This window comes from Bombus bifarius, unplaced genomic scaffold (assembly GCF_011952205.1).
Source record: "Bombus bifarius isolate JDL3187 unplaced genomic scaffold, Bbif_JDL3187 scf7180000009243, whole genome shotgun sequence".
NCBI lineage: Eukaryota > Metazoa > Arthropoda > Insecta > Hymenoptera > Apidae > Bombus > Bombus bifarius.
The window spans coordinates 1,977,883-2,001,790 of NW_022884989.1; the positions used below are offsets into that span (position 1 = coordinate 1,977,883).

Consider the following 23,908-nt stretch of genomic DNA (forward strand, 5'->3'; position numbering starts at 1 on the left):
GCCGGCGCGCCATACGAACGACGACGGGTCGCGCACTACGAGTAGGGCGCTGGTCGGCTCCGAAACCCCGAAGAAGAAGAAGAACAGAATAAGAAAGAAGACGAAGAACAAGCCGAACAAGAAGCGGCGAGGAGGAAGAAAAGTGGTAGCAAAATTATATTACGACGATTATATTTTTGTTTGAAAGAAATTAAACGACTGTAACAGCCGACGCATCGACGTAAGAGGCTGCTTTTAGGCGAGAAAAGACCGAGGAAGAAACGAATCTCTCGGCTCCATACGGGGACAAATTATCTTGGTGAAAATAGCGAGTGAATTTAGCGAACAGGATGTCTTCAGCGGTCGCTAAAGCTTCCAAGTACACGTACCGCTCCACCGGCGGTGGTACTGCCGATGTCAGCATCGAATACAGCGCCGACCTGAGCGCTCTCTCCAGACTGGAGGTAAGTTCCGCGGAAACGAACGCTATTTTACTCGTTTTTCTTCAAAATTATCTTGATATAAGACAGTGACGTTTAAGAGCACAACGATGCCTCGTTTTTCTTCGTTGCTTTTCGATGACCATAAATAATTATTTAAACTATTATTATTTTAGATACTGTTCTATATATCAAATATGATCTCTTTTAATTCAACTTTTTTATCTTAATTTCATCTCTTTATTTTTAATATAATAGATCGCTAATAAAGATTAGTTTCTGAAAAGCTGGTTAGTTACCATGTTGTAGAAGTATCGCTTACAACTAGTTACTAAGAATAGGAAGGGAACGGGAGGATGGCTGTAACATACGAACAAAACTATTAATGTTCCATCCACGTAATAGCTAAGGTATTTCACTGGTAATAGTCGAAAGTATCTATTGCGAAATATAATATATGATAGGACGTCTTACGTACCTCTCGTTAGGTCTAAATTCGTTGATCCGAAGAATCCAAGGTTTTAGCGAACCTAGAATGTTCATCCAAGTCTGCCAGATGATGCAACACGATGAGAGCGAGACAGAAGAACGAGAAGAGGATCGAAACGCCGGGGTTCTCAGAGGAAGTCCTTCGATTTATGTTTCCTTGAACGACGCGACGAAAGAACAAGAAGAAGGACGAATCACGTAGAGGAAGTGATCGCTGGTGAAAAGGTGAAATGTCGAGCAGTGACCGATTTCGGGGACAGTGAGACGCGAGAAAGTTCAGTGACCATAAGGGATATTAGTGCCAACCCTGACGAGGAACGAAAGTGTCGTAGACGGTTCTGTAGCTATCAAATTGCTCGTGTACGAAAATAGTCGTAAATATCGGCCCTAAATGACGATCGTGCCACGAAGGAGTGACATCTTCGAATGATCCACAAAGCGTTCTCATCGAGAACCTTGATCAATGTATCCCATCCGGATCTTATTATGGCTCGTCTTCAGTTACCCTGATTATGCCAATCTCGTGGCTTCAACGAAAAAACTCAACGAAGGAGGAAAACTCGAAGAACAGAACCAGGAAACGTGTATTCGTCTATAGACTCAAGTAAGATTGTTCATTTTTTTTTTTTTTTCTTATTTCTTTCAACTCGAGAAGAACCGTTTGCCATTGATCTCGTTATGGAACACGTACAGACGAGTGCACGTTCCTTGGTTCCTCGGTTGAGAAACGACCCCGATGAACGGTCGCTGAAAACGAAGATCCTCCTGTTCCCTCCGCGAGTCAGCCCGTTTCAGAGGCTGTCCGTCTTTCTGAAATACCTTCCGAGCCTCGGTCTGTTGGATATTCTCGTCGGCCGATTACGTAAATCATCGACCCTCTGTAACGTGGTCCGTGATACGCTCTAATCCTTTTTTGCCTCTCGTTTCAGGACAAAATCCGCCTGCTGCAGGATGACCTGGAGTCTGAGAGAGAGCTGCGTCAGAGGGTGAGTTTTCTTTCGATCGATCCTCTTCCAGTAGTTTCCCTCTGTGAGCTCTTATTCTAGCGGTGATCGATTGATCGTTTGATGTTGAATCGTTTCTTCTAGTGAAACGTGTGATTTCCTTGCTTCGAATTAGAGTAGAATACTATTTATTATCTTTGTGTCTTTCTTTCTTTTTTAATAGCGGGGAGTGATTATTATCTTTCTTTGCCTTTTTCTTATTCCGATAGTGAGGAATAATTCCTAGCATGCAAAAAGTAACTCGTATTTTTTCACGTGGGTAAATAATTACCGCGGTTAGTTCACAGAACAGAGAAAACATTTTGATCAAGACGTTCTCCGTTTTCTCGAATATCGAGATATCGAAAGGAATTCAAGCTAAGCACACGTCGAGATTCTATAGATAAAAATACTAAAACAGCCAGAAGTAAACGTCAATTCTGAGACTTTATGTAATCCGGGTATTGTGAATTTTGAAACTGATACAAAAAAAGCGGGGCTGGCCTGCTCTCCATCATAGAGTGGGGAGCAGTAGGTCGAAATGTCCAGCTCTCGAGTCGCAGCTATTTTTGGGGATGCGCGCCTCTTCAGCGTACGAACTCGCATTCCTCTCTCGTGTTCGGCCAACAAGTATCTACGTCTACCTGTTTAAAAAGACAGAACCAAGAAAACCTGATACTTTTATCGGAAATTTACTTCGTAGAAAAGAAGCTAAAAGACGATACTAAGAAAACTTGAAACTTCGAATCGTAAAATATCATTCGTCGATTAATCATCGAATAATTTTGTCTTTCAACATGACACAAAATATACAAATATAATTTTCAAATTAATTATAGATAATACATTTCTTTATTTACGTATCAAAATTTGGAAGATTCTAAAGATATTTAGAATGTAAACTTTTGATGCGTTTTAGAGTAGTAGAGTTTAATATTCTAGAAACAATGGTGGTCCCTGTTTAAATAGAGCGTTAAATTGGAAGATTCTTTGCGTTTCATTGCGCGATCAAACTTCAAGGAAATCAGATTCGTAATGCTATTTGTAATACGTGACTTGAACCGGTGCCAGCGACATTTTCCCTGCTTCGAAACCGTAAAAACTTAGAAATTATGATCGTATTTAACGCGTATCATCCGATGAAGTGTCCGGTTAATTATTCTTGCGGAGAATAAACAGCCCACGTTGCTTAGATCGCGTTTCTTATTACATAATGTTGCGACTTCTTGTTACTTCGATTACGATTATCGTTTGAATTGATTTCCTGATATTCAAATATCCATACATGTGTAGTTAATTACACAAGTATCCTGATACGAGGATATAAAGTCTCCTAAACATTGAAACTACCAAATAATAGATTTTTAATAATACACTTTTTATCAAAACAACACATATTAAATTTTACCACTTTGTATAGTTACAAATTTAATCATTTATCCTCGAACAATCCAAAATTTACCCAACTTCAAATTCCATCAAGTTAGGTTTTCCTACTGGAAGCTATTTTTCCGATCGACGATCGATAAATCTTCTATTATCAGAGGCAAGGTTAAAGAGTCATGGTTAAAATAAGTTCTTTATTTTCCTTTAATATTTTCCTACACGTTCCTTCGGGACAACAAGTCGCATTTTAACAATAAGTAATATCAGCATTCAAGAACCATGGTGAACGTTAATGGTTTCTAGAGAACTAACAGTTATGGTGGTGTCGCGCGACTCTCTTTTCTCGATAAACGCCTCGTTTGTAATATGAATAAAGCTCCCGATATAGAGGCAGTCCGTACGAAATTAGATCGTTCTATTCGCGGTCCAAAGAAACCTGACGTCAAGCTTGCACCGAGCTGTTCACATCGTTTCTCGAGGCCTCTTTCCAAAACAATGCCGCGCGTCTCGATTACACTCGACGTGTATCAACAAGAATGCCATCTCGGTGAATTCATACACGACGTATAAAAGTTAGGAACGGTTCGAATTCCTTGCATCAGTGGTACGTTTCTTGACGCGTTATGGAACGTTTTACGAGGTTTCTTACGTTTATTATCAGAGAAATGGAATGATCGATCCTTGATCCTTTTTGAAGTGGTAGAGATGTTTGATGTTTGGATCGAGTGGTCCAAGAATTCGTAAATAGAATATTTCAGTACGCGAAGAGTTATTTTTAAATATTAGACGAGCTAAGGAATTGCAGAAATTGAAAATTTTCATTCTGTGCTATCTATAGCTTCAGAGATTATCAAAATTCACCATACGATTACCGAATCGATAACGATAAGCGTTTCTCGATAAAAAATTTTAGTTTCACAAAGTTTTTGCTACGTTATAAACATTTGTTTTTTCTTTTATTTAAATTGAATTTAAAGTATAATGGTAGAAAAATCGTCTATTGACACGGAGGATTACGACCACAAAAGGGAAAGCAAAAGAACAAAAATAAGTGGACAAAATTCAAGCTTTTGTTTCTCATTACGCAGAAACTAATTAAATACTAATGCTTAGTTGACTCGTAAAATAATTAAAAACAATTAAAATCTCTATAATATTCATTTATGTATCACCATGTCTCTTAACTGACAAATTTCAATCTTTTCTATTTGATTTGCAGATTGAACGCGAGCGCGCTGATTTGAGCGTGCAAGTCATCCAGCTGTCCGAACGTCTCGAAGAGGCAGAGGGTGGCGCCGAATCTCAAGTAAGTCTCAGAATGAATCATTACAACGAAACACGTAATATAATCGTGTAATTCTTAGATTTGCAGATTTCATTCGATTAAATTTCATTAATAGCGCGATATTAACGACTTCTGTTAAAATTAAACAGTTCGAGATTAACAAAAAGAGGGACACGGAACTGGCCAAGCTGCGCAAACTACTCGAAGATGTTCATCTCGAGAGCGAGGAAACCGCGCACCTTCTGCGCAAGAAACACCAGGAAGTTGTTGTCGACTTCCAAGATCAAATCGACCAACTTTCGAAAGCACGCGCCAGGTCAGCAAATCAATCAAAGTTATAATGCTTCAAAAAAATTTATTTTTATATATCTAAGCACGACAGGTTAGTCAAAAGTTTAGTAGAAAATATTATATTCTCTATATTTGTTCCTCGGTATATTAATACGTACCTTCTACTTCGTATCATCGCACCTACCAAAGCAATTAGTCTAATGCATTCATCAAAACAGTTACATAACCATTTACTCAATTACCTTTGGTATATCTTCGTTCTATTTTCAGTACGGCATCATATTGAACACAAACATGACCAGATACTATACAAATTATACCTGACGCTTCTAAAATAATCCAAAGTTAACCAAAAATATACTTGGTCGTGTATTTCTAGTAATTCGTTTTCCACAATTCCAAGCTACATCGCTGCTACGTAAAAGCGTATTTTCCATAACTCTAATATCTGAAACTTCAATAGTTTCAAATATTCGATAAAAACTTGATTCCCAAGCTTTAGTTAACATCAAATAGCAGATACTCGACCGAACTAGGCATTATTTGACCAGATACGTTTCATATAAACGCTTCGAGAGTACACGTTACCTTCTGCTGAAACGAATCCACTGAAAACCATATTAAATCCGAGCAACGAAACGAAACGCGATAACATTCTGTCCGAGGGAGTCGAAACAGGCGTCGAATCTCGATAGGGTGTAAGGTACGCTGGAATAGGAACACCAATAAACCGTGGTTAATTATATACACCTGTGAAAATAAAATCGCGGCCTCGCGATCCCACTCTTTGAGGTCAAAGCGCGCGAACGCCGTGCAAAGCGTCAATAAACAGTTCACCGGAAGTTCGAAGATTCGTCGAAACCCAGTTTCGTTGCTCGTGTATTATCGAACTGATAGAGAAACACAGAAGAAGAAGGGAAAGGCGACGGATTAAAATGTGGAAAGAAACGAAATGGAAAACAAGGATGATTCACTGTTGGATCGTTAATTATAGCAAGTATCGCGCGGAACGAAAGCGTATTCGAAAATTGCGGGAATTATGCTCGACGATACTGGCCTCTGGCCAAACAACGAAGTTACTCGCACCTGAAATACGCGTAGACTCGTTCCCCCAGCACTTCTAAACATAACCAACTTTTCGACGTCCCGGCGCCCCAATGCGCGATATCGCTCGTTACAAGGACGCCTCCGTTTCGAGAATTTATCGAGCTGTCATCTAGACGCTGTCTATTATTTCGCGTGTCCGTTGTCTGTGGTCTCTATCGAGTCTCAGGAAGCTTAGTAATCGCAACTTTTTTAAATCTCTTCTCTTTGGTTGCCAATGTTTGACTAAGGTCTTACAGTGTACGGCGGAGGATTGTTTTTCGAAAAAGTATTCTTATTATCACGTAATATGTAGTTGTAGTTTTTTTAAAGTTAGAGTCGGGAGCATGTTTCGACGATTAGAGTGAAAATTAAGTCAAAGTTTTGTAGGAGAGATCGTAAAATTCATATCAATTTTGAGTATATTAAATATGTAACATATTCGACACAAGTTTGATATGGAGAAACATCTGACTTTATTGCAAAGACTGACGCTTCATTGGGATTTTATCGAATCGGATATATCGCGTAACGTGGAATAAACGCCATTGATTTCTTGAATGATACTGATACTATGTATACGTTTCGTTTCTATTTAATTCTATCACGATTCAAGAAGATAAGATGAACATTATTGAGCGTATAGAATACTTTCACAGTAACGCGTTATTGACGATATAATCTTGGCTCGCGATCATATATTGTTCGTAAAAGATGAGTGAAAAATGATTATCTCTTCCTGATCTCGCTTTATTAGTAAATTAATGTCTGAGGAAGTTCATCTATTCTCGTTTCACAATGTACTAAAAATAAACCAATCACCGCTTCATATAAATTTCAATATACACGTTTACTTTTACTTCTAATCAAACTACTTTCCAGCACAAATTTGTATTCAGAAGCATATTACTTATTTAAATCTGACTCTGATCGTGCAATTTTCTTCGAAAATTCGTCGGTGTCCTCATACTTCAGGAATAAAAAACAAACACAACTTAGAGCTTAGAACGTAAACGATTCTTTTCCTCGAGTTTAGTCGACGAAACCGCATCCTCGCCGCACTTTCTGAAATTAAAAAATCATGTTCCGTGGCGTGGAATATCAGGAAGCTTCTTTCGAACGTATTTCTGTAGCATCAGCGCGCACAAGTGGAATGGTTGATCAAGAATGCGGCCTGAAATTAGAGCCCAACTGGGATTCCGTTCTAAATGTACCCTCCAGCGAAAGCAATTACGACATTTATACATCAACGATATCGCGACGAAGCAACAGCTAATTGCCTCTTAATATTTCAACCAGCGAAATAGAACAGCCCAGTCGCCATTAACGACGCTGGAAAATAATAAATGAAGACTAGTTACGACGTTATAAACGTAAAATGGCCGTTTCATCGACTTCCGTGACTTTTCAGGAAGATGCAAATTCCACCTCGGTTCCTTTTCCTTTTGCGATCTTCTTTCAATTACCTTCGTAGAAGAGAGAAAAAGAAAAAAATAACGATAAAGGGAAACACGAGGTATTTAGAGTATTTGCATGGCGCTGCAAAAAGTTTCCACCTGTTGGTACAAGAAGGGCGTTTAAAATGCCTTTTACAATAGTCCTGCCCCATCTTTCGAGCTGCTTTCGCCGCTCTCTTTATTACACAGCTTCCATTATCTTCTTGTTATTCGCTTGTTCTGCTCTTTTCTCATCAATCTTATTTTTTCTCCTCGTTTTTTCTTTCCTAGATTGCATACACGTTCAATCTTTTTCAGTTTGGTAAACTCTTTCCGTTCATGATTCTCGTTTACCTATCCTATAAACCCCTCTCCTGTTAGTTTTACTACTTCGACTGCAATCTTTTCCTTACACACACGCGGTCTTGTTTCTTCTTTCTCCCGTCGTATTTGTACACTCCCTCCGCCGTTCTCTCAAAACGTATAACCTCGTTTCTGAACGAATTCCTTGGCTTCCAACTTTTTTTCCGATCCCGGAATCGAAACTGTAACTTTAATTCTCTTGTCGTCGTTTCGGTTTCTTGTCGTTATTTTCATTGTCTCGTCGTTGTATTGTCATTCTACAACTTCTAACCCTTTTCAAACTTTTCATATACTAAAGACGTGTACGCAAATTCGCATACCTTCATGAACATTACCGAAGAAACAGAACCTAAGCAAATACTTATTCATCGTCATAGATTAATTTGGTATCTATAACGAATATATCAAGATAAACTAAAGCAATTTATCTTGCATTTTTTTTTAATCACGGCAAAGTTAATTACCATAAGTCGAATCAAGACATTTTCTCACGTTGCATTAGAATAGTTAAAGTTAGAGTAAAAGTAAAAAATTGAAATGGTCCACTTGTATATACTTGTGTGTATTACAGGCGTTCCCCATATTTTTATACGTCCCATAAATGCATAAACGCTCGCCAGTTTATTTATTCGTTTTCTTCTCGTTCTTCGCCACTGCCTCCACCATTTGCCCTGACTTTCGCAACTTTCCCCTTTACGACTTTCTATCCCTCCGTCCCTCTCTGTCCCTTTTTCACGCTCTCTAGCTCTCGCTACATCCCTTCCTCTTGCTCTTACGTTTTTATTCTGCTGATTCCCCCCGCGAGACGCTTTGCTCGCACGGCCGCTACTCGGCTTATGACTATTTTTAACCGTGCGAGTCGCGCGGCAATCCACAACCCTGTGTTGCCGCGCCATATTAGTACAGGCGACCGGCCCGGATCCCCACTATCCTCGGAATCGGCCGACACCTTACACCCTCTGTGTGTTACGTGTAGGTGGACCACCGATATCGCCGCTAGCCGATCCTCCCTATCTCTTCGTCTGTCTCTGTATTTTATTTCCATCTTGTTCGTAGAGATTCGTCAACATACACGCGAAGAAGGATGCGGAGGAACAAGATACTTTTCGTATTTAAAAGATCAGAGAGGAAAGGAGAAGATTCAATCGAGGTGATTTGATCGCATTATCGATCACAAATTGGACATTTAATTGAACCGTAATATTCGATTACGGTTGCAACTGTATATCGTTCATGATGTTTTATTCTTTTGTCATGCGTACGAAAATAATTGTAAAAGATTCGGCTGATCTCTGGCTAAGAAGTTCGTTATGTAAAGGAAAACGATACGATGTATTTATTGAGAATTTAGAGAAAGTTTAGAAATTCGTAGAACAGTGAAAATGGTACGCGAATTCATCGATCGGTACTTTTGAAATGATAGAAACGATCTTCGAATATTTCGTGTACCATAAGTCGTGATTCTATTTATAAACGCTAACGTCAGTTTTCTATCTTTTCGTTTCGAGCAAAGGACATTTGACGACAAGTATTCATCCTAAGCGTAATCGCAGAGCGAAAAGATATTTCATTCGTTTCGTAGGAATGCGAGTGGAAAATGTTTTACACACGCAAGAGAAAGAAATTGCTTGTTTCTTGATTTTCTTATTAGTTTTCTTAGGGATTTGAGAAAGTCTCTTTCTCGTCTTTCTAAGATTAATGGTAATCAATGGAGAGTTTAGATGTCAGTTTTGAGCTCGAAATAACCAACGGTTGATGATTTAGATAAATGGACGAAACATACATCTTAGGTCGGGTCCGTTCAATGAAGTATTTTTGTAGGATGTTGTTCTTGGACATTGTTTAGAGAGAAAGGTTCCAGCCGTTGCTTTTGTTGGCACTGTTGTAAGGCGTATGGCGATTAACGATCACACCTTGTGGAATTTCGTTGGATTTCTCCTGGTTTGAAATGATTTATATAGATGTAAGAATAGCGTAAAAAGTTTGAGGGAAACAGGTCAGAAAGCTATCGTCGACGAAAGTAGTAATATGAAATGTAATATGTAGAAATATAATATAAACATTCCACTGGAAGATATAAGCAACGCTGCTCGAAGAAATAAAAGATTAAATTCCGGCAAAAATTTGTCTGCGTCTGACAGAATTCTACTAATACATTATTTTGGCAATATTTGCAGAGCTGACAAGGAAAAATCGAAATTCCAACAAGAGGTATACGAACTCCTCGCCCAGCTGGACAACGTGACGAAAGAAAAATTGATGTCAATAAAAACTGTGGAGAAACTCGAAGTGCATGTAGCCGAGCTTAACGTGAAAATTGAAGAATTGAATCGTACCGTCATCGACATCACCAACCACAAAACCAGGATCTCACAGGAAAATATCGAATTGACGAAGGAAGTGCAGGACTTGAAGGTAAATAATTTCAAATTAATCGAAATTCATACTTGATACAAATGCATCAGCCTTGCTTCAACAAAGAGAAAAGAAGTTTTCCGAACTTCTGGAAAATAGTCTTTACGATTTAAAATTATCTGGCACTATCGATAACACGATCAGTGTTGTATCTCTAGCTCCTTTTTATTACGCTTTTTTTTAATGATTTGATAATAATTTGTTTTATCGTAGGTTAACATCGAGAACGCTGTTTACCTGAAGACTCAGCTGGCGGGTCAGCTCGAAGATGCTCGCCGTCGTCTCGAGGATGAGGATCGTCGTCGTTCATTGGTCGAGGCCTCCTTACATCAGGTATATGTTCTTTTAATTCTCTAGAAAATTACACATAAACGTGACACATTTCAATTACATTTAAATTGTATTTCATTAATGTAATAAAACTGTCAACAGGTTGAATCGGAATTGGAATCCGTTCGCATTCAGTTGGAAGAGGAATCGGAAGCTCGTTTGGACATTGAACGTCAATTGGTCAAAGCAAACGGTGAAGTGCAAGTTTGGAGATCGAAGTATGAAACCGAAGCTAACGCTCGTGCCGAAGAGGTAACTGAAAAGAACAACTCGAAACTTTAGAAGCAAAAGCAATCGTTGCTTCGAAGCGCATAAATATATATAGACGGAGTTTCTGTTAGTTTGGACCTTTGGAGTAAAAGGTCGACTGAATTTTACAGGTAGAGGAACTACGTCGTAAATACGGAGCTCGCATTCAGGAACAGGAAGAGCAGATCGAAACACTGCTCGTCAAGATCAACAACCTCGAGAAGCAGAAATCCCGCCTCCAATCTGAAGTAGAAGTGCTGATCATCGACTTGGAAAAGGTACAATTTCAAAACTTCTACTATTCTATGCTACTTTTTCACATATAAATCATCTTTTAAATTAAACTAAATCAACTTCTAAATCATATTATTTCCTTTTTTCAATACAATTGTCGAATACGACTGATAACTCCACGATTTCGTTTGGAATAGTTTTTCACGGAACAAAATGTATAAATAAAGCATTGTTGTGGGACAAACGTTGAGTTAGGTGAAAATATTCGTAAAAGATTGAATACATTTTAATCTGTTTAAAGTTCACAATTTGCAACTTGTACGTAACATGATATTCCAATTGCAGTCATCAGCATTTTATTTATTTATGAATTTATCAATTTTTAAGGCCAATGGAACAGCTCGCGAACTGCAGAAACGCGTGGAACACTTGGAGAAGATCAATATCGAACTCAAGGCTCGCTTGGATGAAAGCGTGGCAATGTATGAACAAAGCCAACGTGATCTCCGCAACAAACAACAAGAACTCCAGCGCACCAACGCCGAACTCGATAAAACTCGCGAGCTGAAAGACCAACTGGCCCGTGAAAACAAGAAATTGGGAGGTGAGCAATTTCATAAGATTCAATCGACCGATATTTTTCCATTTTCTATTCTCTATTTTGTATTTATCTGACATTTATATTATTACACGTCCGTAAATCATCAAGCACTTAATAAGATTAAAATAGGGATAAGTGAAAGCTGAGAATACAAAATATCGATGGCATCCATTAATTATTTGTATTATACGAAAAAATTGACTGTACTCGGTTTCAAAGATTTTATTGTAAATCTAGCGTAACACGTATTATATTTAAAATTAAATATAGTAAGTGTCTGATGACTTACAGTAGCGGATAAAAAAAGTTTAAACGCTGAACATACGAAAGAATAGCGTAATTTGACAAAAATAATAAATAAATGCAATATACATATATCTCGAAATAGATTGTATAATCAAAAAGGGGAAGAATACACCAAAGTTACAAAATTGTTAATATTTATACAAATACTATGTTTAAAGTGTTTTTTACCCGCTATTGCGTATCAAGTAAATGGAAAGAACGTGTGTGTAGTTAATTTCTTACCTTTAAAAAAGTAAATAAAATATCATATCACGAGGTATAGAAATAATTTTACATCAACTACTGCGTTATTGTTTTAGATGACTTGAACGATGCCAAGAACCAGCTGTCTGATATGAACCGCAGACTTCACGAACTGGAACTCGAACTCCGTCGGTTGGAGAACGAGCGTGAGGAACTCGCTGCCGCCTACAAAGAAGCCGAAGCAGTAAGTGGAATTTATTTATTTAAAGCGGTATTTATTTCAGTATCTTTAAATTTCTAAATTTTTTATAATATACATTGTCCTTATAATTGATGGATTTGTAATAGCAGCACTTAAATTTGATTAGTAGGAAATTAATGATTAGAAGCGTCGCTTATTATCTTACAGCCGAATTTTTCTCAGTATATAAATTTTCTCAGTATATAAAATATTACCATTTCGAAATTAAGTTAATCATAATTTCTCTATTAATTTGGAAGAAAATTATACGACCTGATATAATTTCACAAAATAGTAGTGGAACGATAATCAGAAATATCATTTTCCCATATTATCCTCTAGAAATCATTTGGCTATAGTGTAGGAAGTTGAAAAGTTCGAAATATAGAATTGTTCGTAAAAGAAAATTGATCGCAGGGACGCAAGATCGAAGAACAACGCGCTCAAAGACTGTCTGCTGAGTTGACTCAACTTCGTCACGATTACGAACGCCGCCTGACTGAGAAGGATGAAGAAATCGAAATCATCCGGTAAGTAATTAAATTGCGTTTGTTGTGCTTCTCCTTAAATTGCCCATTCAAATTTCATTATAATTTGCAATATTAATAATTTACGATTTTTTGGTACTAACACCGATGTTTAATTCTACGATGTTATTATTGCAAACGCATAGAGAATATAGTTTCCAGGTGACATATTTTACGTGACGTAATGATCTTTCCGTTTATCTCCGTTTATCTCTTCGTTGAAAATATTGAACCCTGGTATTAAGAGACTTATTTCCGCTTTCGTGTCATATACGTACGATGATAGACGACATAAGTCCTTCCTCTTTTTTATTAGTAGAGCAACCGATTCATGCGAAACGTTTTAATTCTAAAATAGCGAAGGTTAAACCAGAATTTAAATGAAAAGTAGCCAGAAAAGAGTTATTTCTATTCAATGAAATCATATTCTTTGAAGTCGATAAATCAATATTTTATGACATTTTTGACAAAGTATGCAGTTCTAAAAGTATCTCTGGGTCATATCCACAGCCGGTGATCAAATATAAAGTTAGAAAACATATGCGTTATTTATAGCAATAAAACGGTAATTCTAGAAAATCAATGATAAATTTAATCATTTTTAATAATTAAATGAATTCAATACTTCAACCAGAGATCAAATTTCCAGTAGAAACGAAAATCTCATTTTCCAACTCGATTACAGCTCAAATATTATACTATTTGTTATCCTCTGAAGTTGTATGATCTATGTCACACTTACGCACGACCATTATTTAACACGCATACGAGTTATGTAAGTGTTACAGAAAATCTATAAGCCAATATTACTTTCAAAACACTTTTCGTACGAACGTAGATCTGAAAAGTATCTATACGGATATGCGAATTTTTAACTTAGCCTTGATGCAGTTGGCTTTATTTCCGGTATAACTAACCAATGATATCCACCTATTAATAAAGATACGGTTAATTCTGTCATCGATCAGCCGCATCGATTAATCATCCAAGGTATTTTTGTATCCATCGAAAACACTCGAGTGAATATCCTGTTGTGATCTAGTTACTTATTTAAACGAAAATGGAAATTCAATCAGCATGGATCGACAAACGGGATTCGTCATCGAACGATGATCAGACCTGACAACTTTGTTTCTGTTTGGCTCGAGTCTCATCGGTACCGAAATGCCAAATGCCCGATACACACGTATATTGATTATGTCATTGTGAATGGGGTTTGTAAGAACCACGTGCTACGAAAAAAGAAACGATATGTTTCTTTACCTGAAGAGGAAAACGGGATCCGATGAAAAGTATTAATAGAAATAAAAACATTTAGGCGAAACGAATACAAAATACGATAACTGTAAATCATTTAAAAAGAAGATACATACAATACTATGACATGTTATGTCGTATACTGTACATATTCTATTTTTCTATACCGAAAAAATTTTTTTTCAAAGGGAGTGCTTAAAAGAATTACAACTACAAAATTTGACTATTTCGAAAAGATACATATTTACATCTCCAAAGAAATAATATCGCTATTACCACGCTATGTAATAAGGCTCAAAATTAAGAACATCGTTAAGGAAAAAAACGCGACGTTACCTACATGAAAAATTGACAACAATATTATCAACCATTTTCAACGGTATCTTAAAGAGTATCGTCGTTCTGTAATGACATAAAGATTATTTGGGGTCATTAATTGAGGATGATGCATAAAGAGTACGCAATCCTACTATTAATAAACGTCGTTCAACACCGATCAGTCACGATCTAATTATTAGCCGAGTGGTGCTGATTGGCCGTTCTCAATGTGGCAATCGTAAGGAAAAAGTACAAAAGATAGCAGCGCGCTTGACCGGCCTAATTTTTCTCGACCGTTTCGTAGCAACTGTCACCTCCGATCGTTCGACAATGAAAAATCTGTGAGTAAAAAAATCAGGGAATCTCCCATAAAAACGAAGTCCTGTATCTAACACATTTAACTCCACAAACACCGAAAGAAATACAATACGACAATCCTTTCTATTCAAGGTAGATGTTGGATGAAACATTAACAATACCCATACAAATACTCGAAAAAATAGATCCGCCAATTCGTCAAAGTGTACATTTCGAAGAAGCAGTTTGTCGGTGGTCGATATCTCCCAGTGAAGATCGATACTTGTGATATTATACATTGTAATAATAGCAAAGACAGAATTCGCAGAAGGAGAAATTCAAGCATAGATAAATCTCAAATATAGGTTTGGAGAATTTAGAATTCAAATTTTTATTCGATTGAAAGATTTAATCGGTAAACAAGACGATCAATACAAAAGTTTCAGCGAAGAGAGCAATACTCCTAAGAAAAATAAAAACGAAGAATATTTTAAGACACTTCGTATAAAAGCTTCGGAATCGTATGATACTCTACTCGAGAGAAATAATTTGTCAGAAATCGCTTTAGAAAAAAACTGAGGGAAATTTTCCTACAGAGAAAACAGCTTCGGAAAGAAGAAGAGACGTCGATCATCTTCCAAGAAATTCTCTTCGTACGAGCTCCTTTGCCAATCAGAAGAAGCTTTCAAACAACTCTTTAAGTAAAACTTGCGAAGAATCCTTTAAAGAGAAAACAATTTCCAAAGAACGCTTGAAGGCAATCCTCGAGTGAATTAAAAAAAACCTATCAACCTAGAGAAACCGAAAAAACCGCGACAAAGAAAAATGTCAAGCTACGTGCCGCCAATGCACGTGCCTTTGGAGCCAAAATGGAAACACTGGCCCACCTACATTTACGACAAGAACTACAATTACGGGATCAATTTCTATCAACCGATGCTGGATCACATCGATCGGCAAGCTCGATGTTCCTCGCTGCCACGCGATTATTGCGCTCGCAAAACAGAACCACCGGAATTACCCTGGTCAGATGGTAGAGCGTTATGGGAGGGCAAACCGATCGAAACATACTCGAGACACGAGCTGATCAGACGGGCGATCGATGCTGAGGACGAGGCCAGGGATCATCTGTCCCAGTTCAAGGTACGAGACTAGATCGGAGAGCGAAAGTTAGGCCGACTCGAGCGTGGAAAAGCGGTCGATTCGCGCGGTTAGGCGCCTTCGCGACTGCTTGACCTTTTCGTTCGCTAAATTTGGCGTCACGGAAGGAACTGCACCAACGTAGACGGACTTTATACGACGCTGAATACTCGGCGAGGCTGCTGCCGTCGGAATATGTTTAAACAGACTTCTGTCAATCGAACGAGCGTAAGAATGAATTCCTCTTGAGGGGAAAGTCACGGTCGTTGAAAATCGATTTGGTGACTTGGGTGGGGCATGCGTAATTCGAGTGAATGGGATTTCTTTGTTTGAGAATTGGCTTGGAAGTGACGGGCGTACGATGAGATTTGGTTTAAGCTAAGTTTTAAGTTTTTGGATTTTGACGTTTGCTTCCGGCGGCCAGACGTACGTATCGATCGTTCTGTAAGCAGTGAGATTCTTCTAAAAGTTGAAGTTAAACTGTGAAGTAACGCAGTGCGTCGCAATAACAAGTTTTATAAAAGAGGAACAAGGAACTTGGAGTTAGAAAAAGCTAGAAGTGTTTATAAAAGATAAAGGAAAACGTAAGATTGATCGATAATGATCGATAGATAGTTGATTATTTGCATCTAATATATGTACCGGGAAAACTGCATTGCTTGTGCTATTACTTAACGTTACAGAGATTGTTATATAAGTACGTAATTTTTAAAAATTCCATAATTATAATTTTATAATTTTTACAAATCAGATACGTCAGAATAATCTTGAAATAATTGATTCAGTGGTAAATATTATAGCGATTACAGAGACTAAGTTATATAATTTTTGCGATACAAATATCTATAGGTACAATCCATTTTCTTCAATATCTTTGAACACATTAAAACGTGATGTTTGACGTATTTCGGATTTCAAGACTGTGCAATATAATGGAATGGAAGAGTTGGCAGTATTCTGTTCAACAAATAAGTTACTGTTTACGCTATTGTTTAATTCTAAATGCACGAGATAAATTTAAACAGATATTATTTATTTGCTTCTATAATATATGTTTCCGATAATACATATATATACTGCCTATATAGTCAACGTTTTTATATAAATCACTTTTCAATGTTCTTCCGTTTGAAAATATATCTTTAACATTTCTGTTTATCCTTGAAATTTTATCCAATAGAACATGATATACAGCCGAAAGGTAAAATCCTATCGTCACTGGAATAAAAATTTCGAAGCATAAAAACGGAAATATAGATTAGAAACCGATCGTATTACTCTCGAAAGTTCTAGTTTTAGAAAGTCTTCTATAATTCATTGTCAGCCCAATAACTCGAGCCTGTGACGCTCCATTGCCGCCCCACTGTCACCAAATCTTAATTTAACACGGTCAGAGCGAGTCATTGGCAAGAAATCTTCGGCGTAAAATGAAACCTATTATAGTTGCGCGATAGAAAGCGGGAATTCCTAAATTTCTTATTGTTATTAATACCGTGCAACCTAAGCCTCCGCCATTGCTCTTATATTTACCGATTCGGTGTAAGAAAATAGATATATATCGCGGAAGCGGTAACATCTGGCAGGCAGTTAGATCTTTCCGTAATTCACAATGGAAGCAATGAAACGAATCGAGACGCAACTCAGAAGGGTGCCAAGTCTCGCGGCGCGTACATTAAAAAATCCATCTCGCGTCCCGTGTGTCCCGGGGCCGGGAAGCTAGCAGCTTGCTCAGATTGGCAGTCGTTCTCGAGTCTCTAGAGAGAGTCGATCGAGAGTGTGCATCGGTCACTTTCGAATTCTGGACCGCTGCGGCTAAGTTTAGGCTCAGTCGAGACTACCCTCAGACCAGGGAACGATCGTAGGAAAGGGTCGCGTTTGTGAAAACCACGATTTCTAATCGCTTTCGCTCTTCGTCTCGACATCTTTTTCTGTTTTTTTTTCTAATCATCGCGATTAATCGCGTCGATCGAACGTGACGATCAAAATCGACGATCAACCGCGAAGATCGTGGGGGTGATTTATGCGAGCACGGGTCTGACCTGGTGCTTTCGTCTTCTTAAAGATAGCGAATCGGTCCGACTTCAGTTTGTCGAAGACGGCGCAGGCCAGCCACGTGACTAGAGAAGTATTTCCACGAAAATTTGAAGATTTCCGGCTAAAACCGTTGCCCTTGCTCGTGGATAGTGCACGCACCAAAGCTGAGGCTAGACAGCTGCAACGTGAAATGGCCGACATCGATTTCCGATCGCTGAGAGACGTGCAACACATGTCCGAGGTACAGGACGCCCTCGATCATGGAAGAAGTCTGCGTGGTAAATCAGCTAGAGCGATCGAGTTCCATTTAACGGCGGAAGCTCTGAAGAACTTGAACAAGAGTCAAGAATTGGCCGATATTAGAAAGTACCAGAGGGAGACTGCCTCCGCGAATTATTCGTGGGACTGCAGAGATCATCTGAAGTTAATGGAGGAGAGAACGAGGAATTTGTTGGATGAGGATAGATTGACCGCGCCGTTGAACAGCCTGAGCAGGGAGCTGAAAGGATACGAAGAGAAGTCGAGCAACTACTACCTGGACAAGAGGTATCGACACCCGACCAGACCGAGACGATTATACGGATGCCTGGGAATCAGGCCCGCTTGAAAGGATGGAAATTCTAGTAGATTAGTTTAACCGTGTGGGTAAGAGTAATGTGACACGGAACAATGAAGAGAATAAACGATAAATGAGAAGTAATTGCACTGTCGTTTGATTCTCAGAAGCTTGTAATTGTAGATTAGGCGAGTAACAATTTGTTGAAGAAGAAAATGTTTTGATTAGACGAATTTTTGTTTTACTTTTTTCTCTATTCATTATGCCTTTACAGGTATTGAAGCTTTGTTTAAAACATCGGCGCATATTTATAAGAAAAATTCACCTCTATGCAGGATAACAATCATCTCTTTTCATCAAATATTCGTCATCAAATTTTTCATCAAATATTTTTTATTCTCTAGATTTAGATTCGTTGACTCCGACTTCTATTCAATTTTGAGATTTTTTAATTCGAATTTTATTTAGAGTAGCTGCAAATTCGTAACTCTTTGACTTCGATATCGGATGAAATAACCATCATCTTTTCTAGACGTCAAAGAAACACTAAAGTAAATTACGTGCATCTTCCTTGTTACATAAATACACTTTCCACTTGTGATATGGTAATGCCTCCGAAATCACTGCATCCGTTGCCAAACTAACTATGCATTAAAGCAGCCGAACTAACCCTGCATCGAAATAGATAAAGCACAAAGAATGCCCAACCAAAGTGTTTCAAAACATCCCGGTAATCTAACACTCGTTGCATTACTAAATACGTTACTGGTAAAATGTCAAACATTTCTAAACGTGTTAACCTTGGATATTCACCGATGATGCGGTTTTCTCGCAAACAATACCAACGAGAGAAAGACGTGGTATCTTCCGACGATCCAAAATTCTTGCTGTTGTCACCTGGAAACAATAATCTGGTTTGAACCTTCTAAAACGATTGAAAGGGGTAATCGTATTGTTCATACGGAATGAAATAAATTAGCAAACAGACCAGTATCGAGATCGAGCAGCTGAATGCCCGCGTGGTTGAGGCGGAGACGAAATTGAAGTCCGAGGTGCAGCGCGTGAAGAAGAAGATGCAGATCCAGATCACCGAACTGGAACTGTCTCTGGACGTTGCCAACAAGAACAACATCGACTTACAGAAGACCATCAAGAAGCAATCGCTCACTTTGACCGTAAGTAGAACCTGATAGAATAAAAAGAAGTTTATGTTAATGCGTTGGCTGATTATCTGACATTTAACGAGTTAAATACGACGAGACAAATTGAAGTTAAAGAACAGATTTTTATCAATACAAAATGGTGATATTTAATTTTACTTTGCTATATTTGATTATTTAACCATTCTATTTAGGTGATTCAATGTTACGCGTATACTTTTAATAAAATGTTCTAATGCGTCTTTTTAATTTAGTTTTGGAGTTTTGCCAAAGAAATTAATTCCTAACACGAAATGTATCGATAAAATTAGTTCTGAGTCGATACATATGTGGAAATCTCGCCCACCTGTAGTAATGACATCTTTACGAAAATTTGTGCGTTATATGAGTGATAGGTGGCAGTTAAAAAAATAATGACGCTTATTTGGCAAAATACTGTGTATTTTAAACGCCGTGTCATTATCTTGTAGGAACTCCAAGCCCACTACGACGAAGTTCAACGCCAATTACAAGTGACCCTAGACCAACTGGGTATCAGTCAACGACGCCTGCAATCGTTGACAGCTGAGCTAGAGGAAGTACGCGGCAATTACGAATCTGTAAGTATCGTATTTACTGTGAATAATTTATCATAAAAATTTAATATTTTTTCATTTGACATTACATATATTTACTTACTAAATTAATCTATTTTATGGTAAAGCAAAGATTTCGGGCCGTAGTGAATTAAAATTCTGATTGAATTTAGTTTCAAAATCTCCAGCTGTTTCTTTCACAATGCATTCTGTTGCAAAGAAATTTTTCACGTTTTTATTATTATTTTGATATTTTTATCTCTAAATTAAGGAATAAAACAAATTAAATTCAGATTAGATAGACGAACCATGGAATGATGAAATGGATAAAACGAAACGGCAGGATTTTCCACTCGATAGTTTGAATGAGCAATTGATGTTAGACAAGCTATAAATACATCAGACTAAACGGTGATGCTAAGCAGTAACTTCAAATGTACCAACCAGTTGCATAAAACTTTGATTCCTCTGCCACTAAGTTGATTCGTCTATTCTTAAACTTTGTATACTGAAATTATTGAAAAGGTCTTGACGAATTAATCGACATTTTTAATTTTCTTAATATTATGATCCAATATTTATAACAAAACAATGCAAGGAAAATTAATCTAATATGAAAGATCTTCTTAAAAAATGGAACAAACACAGTATCCATAAATCAGAAGAAAATTAATTGCATATTCTGCTTAACGCTTCAATTACCAATACGAGTTATCGTTTACTTAAAAAACCAAATCATGTAGTATCATATCCGCTTGTCTGCACTATGCCTATTCTTCTTTCGTCTCCACATGATAATAGATAACATAACTAACAATATTTTTAAAGGCCCTCCGTGCAAAGAGAACCGTCGAGCAGCAATACGAGGAGTCGGTTAGTCGCATCAACGAATTGACTACCATAAATGTGAACATTGCTTCATCGAAAGCGAAACTCGAGCAAGAACTGGCTACCCTGGCCGGAGACTACGAAGAAGTGACGAAGGAGCTGAGAGTGAGCGACGAGCGATACCAACGGGTACAGACCGAACTGAAGCACACCGTGGAGATCCTGCACGAGGAACAAGAACGTATCGTCAAGATCGAGGCCATCAAGAAGTCCCTTGAAATTGAAGTGAAGAACCTGTCCGTGAGATTGGAGGAAGTCGAGGCGAACGCTATCGTCGGTGGCAAGCGTATCATCAGCAAACTCGAGGCTAGGGTGAGTTTAAGATTCCTTCCATTTGATTTATTCCTGTGGACGACATTGTTATTTTCAGAAAGCAATAGAACGAAACTCATTAAAATACGTAACAGAAATTATAAACGACTATTCACCGTATGAAAAATGTTTGCATTCTTTTTTCCATAGGCTGTAAGAATCTAGTTCCAATTTTTTTAATTAAAGGTTACTCCAACTAGATTTGTAGATCATCTGCAATTTATTATTCTAAAAAAAAATCCGTTTTGATTGGTACCAAATATTTTTATTAGCATTAATGAAATATTAATGTAAAGACGACAAATTTTTGAAATTTTGCCGTAGTCCTATCTACAAAATTTACCTATTTAATTACACTTATGCTACAGAGAAACAGTTAAACATTTATAGCATGCAATCCAATTTTTTATAAATTATTCCTTTACCTTGCCACACGAATGTTTCATTTCCACAAGGCAAATTCAACGTTTTTCGATTATTCTTCTAACAGATCCGCGACTTAGAGCTGGAACTTGACGAAGAGAAGCGCCGACATGCCGAGACTGTGAAGATTCTCCGCAAGAAGGAACGCAACATCAAGGAGGTGATGATTCAGGTAGAGGAGGACGCGAAGAACATTGCGTTGTTACAAGAATCGTTGGACAAGGCGAGCCAGAAAGTGAACATCTACAAGAGGCAACTGCAAGAACAGGAAGGCATGTCCCAGCAGAGCGTGACCAGGGTCCGCCGATTCCAAAGGGAATTGGAGGCTGCTGAAGATCGTGCTGATACCGCTGAGAGCAACTTGACTCTGATCCGCGCAAAACACCGCAGCTTCGTCACCACCTCCAGCGTGCCCGGTTCTCAGGTGTACCTCGTCCAGGAGACGAGGTCTGACCTGTAAAAACGCCATCGCCATCGACACCCCATCCTTTGCCACTTCGAACGCCACCTCGTCGTCTTTAGAAACGTACGTACTTGACGAATAAGTTATGTAAGTTTTGGCGAATGTGATCTAAAATAAAGATAAAAGATAATAAGATGAAACAATGGATCATTTCAACTACATTATTAGTTATATTTTAGAAATAATCAAATACACGATACACGATTGTTGATCGATTGTTATTTACCTTAATGTTCGTCTATGACTCCTATGATCATAATTTCAATTAGATCAATTAATTTTACACTATTTGATTTTATTTTGTATTCTATATTTTACAAGATAAAAATCATGAAAAATTAAAAATAACTTACACAAAATTGTTTCATGATTCTTTGCTTTTTGATTACCTACCTACAATCCAATAATACCAGTTAATGTTACCATCATCTTACACCACGTATCTAAGTGTACAATTAAGGAAATATCGTGAGATTTCAAACGATCATCGGATAATTCAGTAAATTTATATTTTCGAAAATATACAGTTCCACGATTGTGTGACAGGTGTCACGAGCAAACGACGAAGAAAAGGAAGAGCCTCTATACGTCATCGTTAGTTGAAAGAGCCGAGAAGAGTTTCCAACGGGCCGTACCGCGAACATCGTAAGGAAGAAGCAACGAGGAAAAGAAACAGTATCGAAATGTCGTATCATCTTATTTAATCGTATTATGACAAGGCCCAACGACCCGTCGCAAATTCAAAATACTTGGCCAACGAAACGCGGTACCCGTCGTAACGAACCAAATAAATGCAAAAACCGAAAGGGCATAAGCATTAATGAACAAGCAACGTGAAGGAAGCAACCATCTTAAAACGCATAACACCGTCGCTATTCGATTAAATGGATTAATCAACCCAAAAAATGAAAATATATACACATACATACATATTATACAATATTATACACGCAAAAAATCAACAACGATTCGTTATATCTTCCTTGTATCCGTTATGTCAGCATCACGAAGCGTAAGGAGTGGAAATATAATATTATAAATATATAAATAAATAAATAAGGAAAAAAGTAAAAGAAATTAAATGAAAAACGCGAGACGTAGATTTAACTTTTTCTCTCTCTCTCTCCTTACGCCTCTTTGATCGCGCGTGTCGCACTTGTATTTAAATGGATTAACTTTAATTCTACTTCTACTATTATATTATAGATAGGTATTATTGCCCATACACACAACTCTCACTGTACGACATACACGATAACCTGTGTCAAACAATAATTTAATAAATAAACTGAAACACGTACGTACGAAGCCGATGGAATACATTTCCTTCCATAGTTTGCAAGATAAAGATTAAACACTAATACCGATATATTCCTGTAACACATCCTATCGAAATGTATCGAGCTTTTTTGTAATTCTTCTTCTATTTCTTAATGTTACGATGATCCTTTAATCTATCCTCCTTTTTTAATACGTTTTATGCTGATAGAGAAAAGTTTAACCTTTCCGAAGCTAAATATCTTAGGAAGAAAAAATATTGTAAAATACCGTTCTAATACCGTGTTTATATTTTAATAATTATCGTAATATTTTATCACTGTAACTAACGAACCATAGAACTTTAACTACGAATGAAATTAATAAACTGTTGCTATATTTATAAA

The 23,908-nt window shown here is 37.6% G+C and overlaps 2 protein-coding genes and 2 long non-coding RNA genes across 7 annotated transcripts; 3 read left to right on the forward strand and 1 right to left on the reverse strand.

Moving 5' to 3' along the window:
* On the forward strand, positions 1–23,552 carry LOC117214840 (paramyosin, long form-like). Of its 3 annotated transcripts, XR_004488947.1 has the most exons (17): positions 2–145; positions 226–443; positions 1,838–1,894; positions 4,497–4,583; positions 4,712–4,878; positions 9,913–10,150; positions 10,364–10,483; positions 10,583–10,732; positions 10,861–11,007; positions 11,351–11,567; positions 12,170–12,297; positions 12,712–12,824; positions 19,403–19,598; positions 20,054–20,182; positions 20,987–21,358; positions 21,849–22,307; positions 22,791–23,552. XR_004488947.1 is itself a non-coding variant. In XM_033461208.1 (15 exons), the coding sequence occupies exons 1-15, from the start codon at positions 330–332 to the stop codon at positions 22,239–22,241; spliced, it is 2,628 nt and encodes an 875-aa protein (XP_033317099.1). In that variant the 5' UTR covers positions 1–329; the 3' UTR covers positions 22,242–22,310. The 3 variants fall into 3 exon arrangements, 1 of the variants encoding a protein (XP_033317099.1); XR_004488946.1 differs by having other exon boundaries at positions 1–443; XM_033461208.1 differs by lacking the exon at positions 22,791–23,552 and having other exon boundaries at positions 1–443; positions 21,849–22,310.
* LOC117214844 lies at positions 605–1,831 on the forward strand. 2 transcript variants are annotated; one of them, XR_004488948.1, is made up of 3 exons: positions 605–829; positions 908–1,512; positions 1,602–1,831. It is a non-coding gene; the product is annotated as an uncharacterized LOC117214844 (long non-coding RNA). The 2 variants fall into 2 exon arrangements; XR_004488949.1 differs by lacking the exon at positions 1,602–1,831 and having other exon boundaries at positions 612–829; positions 908–1,513.
* On the forward strand, positions 14,428–18,652 carry LOC117214841 (paramyosin, short form-like). Its single transcript, XM_033461209.1, has 3 exons — positions 14,428–14,737; positions 14,847–15,836; positions 17,896–18,652. Exons 2-3 carry the CDS (start codon positions 15,519–15,521, stop codon positions 18,472–18,474), a joined length of 897 nt encoding a protein of 298 aa, XP_033317100.1. The 5' UTR covers positions 14,428–14,737; positions 14,847–15,518; the 3' UTR covers positions 18,475–18,652.
* Positions 21,194–21,870, reverse strand: LOC117214846. Its single transcript, XR_004488951.1, has 3 exons — positions 21,784–21,870; positions 21,475–21,586; positions 21,194–21,391 (listed from the first exon to the last, which is right to left on the reverse strand). It is a non-coding gene; the product is annotated as an uncharacterized LOC117214846 (long non-coding RNA).
* Positions 23,553–23,908: the final 356 nt, after the last annotated feature.

Coding starts and splice junctions, on each gene's coding strand:
- LOC117214840 (XM_033461208.1), top strand. CDS start 330: ATGTCTTCAGCGGTCGCTAAAGCTTCCAAGTACACGTACCGCTCCACC. Junction 12,298..12,711: donor CCTACAAAGAAGCCGAAGCA/GTAAGTGGAATT, acceptor AATTGATCGCAG/GGACGCAAGATCGAAGAACA. Junction 19,599..20,053: donor AGCAATCGCTCACTTTGACC/GTAAGTAGAACC, acceptor ATTATCTTGTAG/GAACTCCAAGCCCACTACGA.
- LOC117214841 (XM_033461209.1), top strand. CDS start 15,519: ATGTCAAGCTACGTGCCGCCAATGCACGTGCCTTTGGAGCCAAAATGG. Junction 15,837..17,895: donor ATCATCTGTCCCAGTTCAAG/GTACGAGACTAG, acceptor GTCTTCTTAAAG/ATAGCGAATCGGTCCGACTT.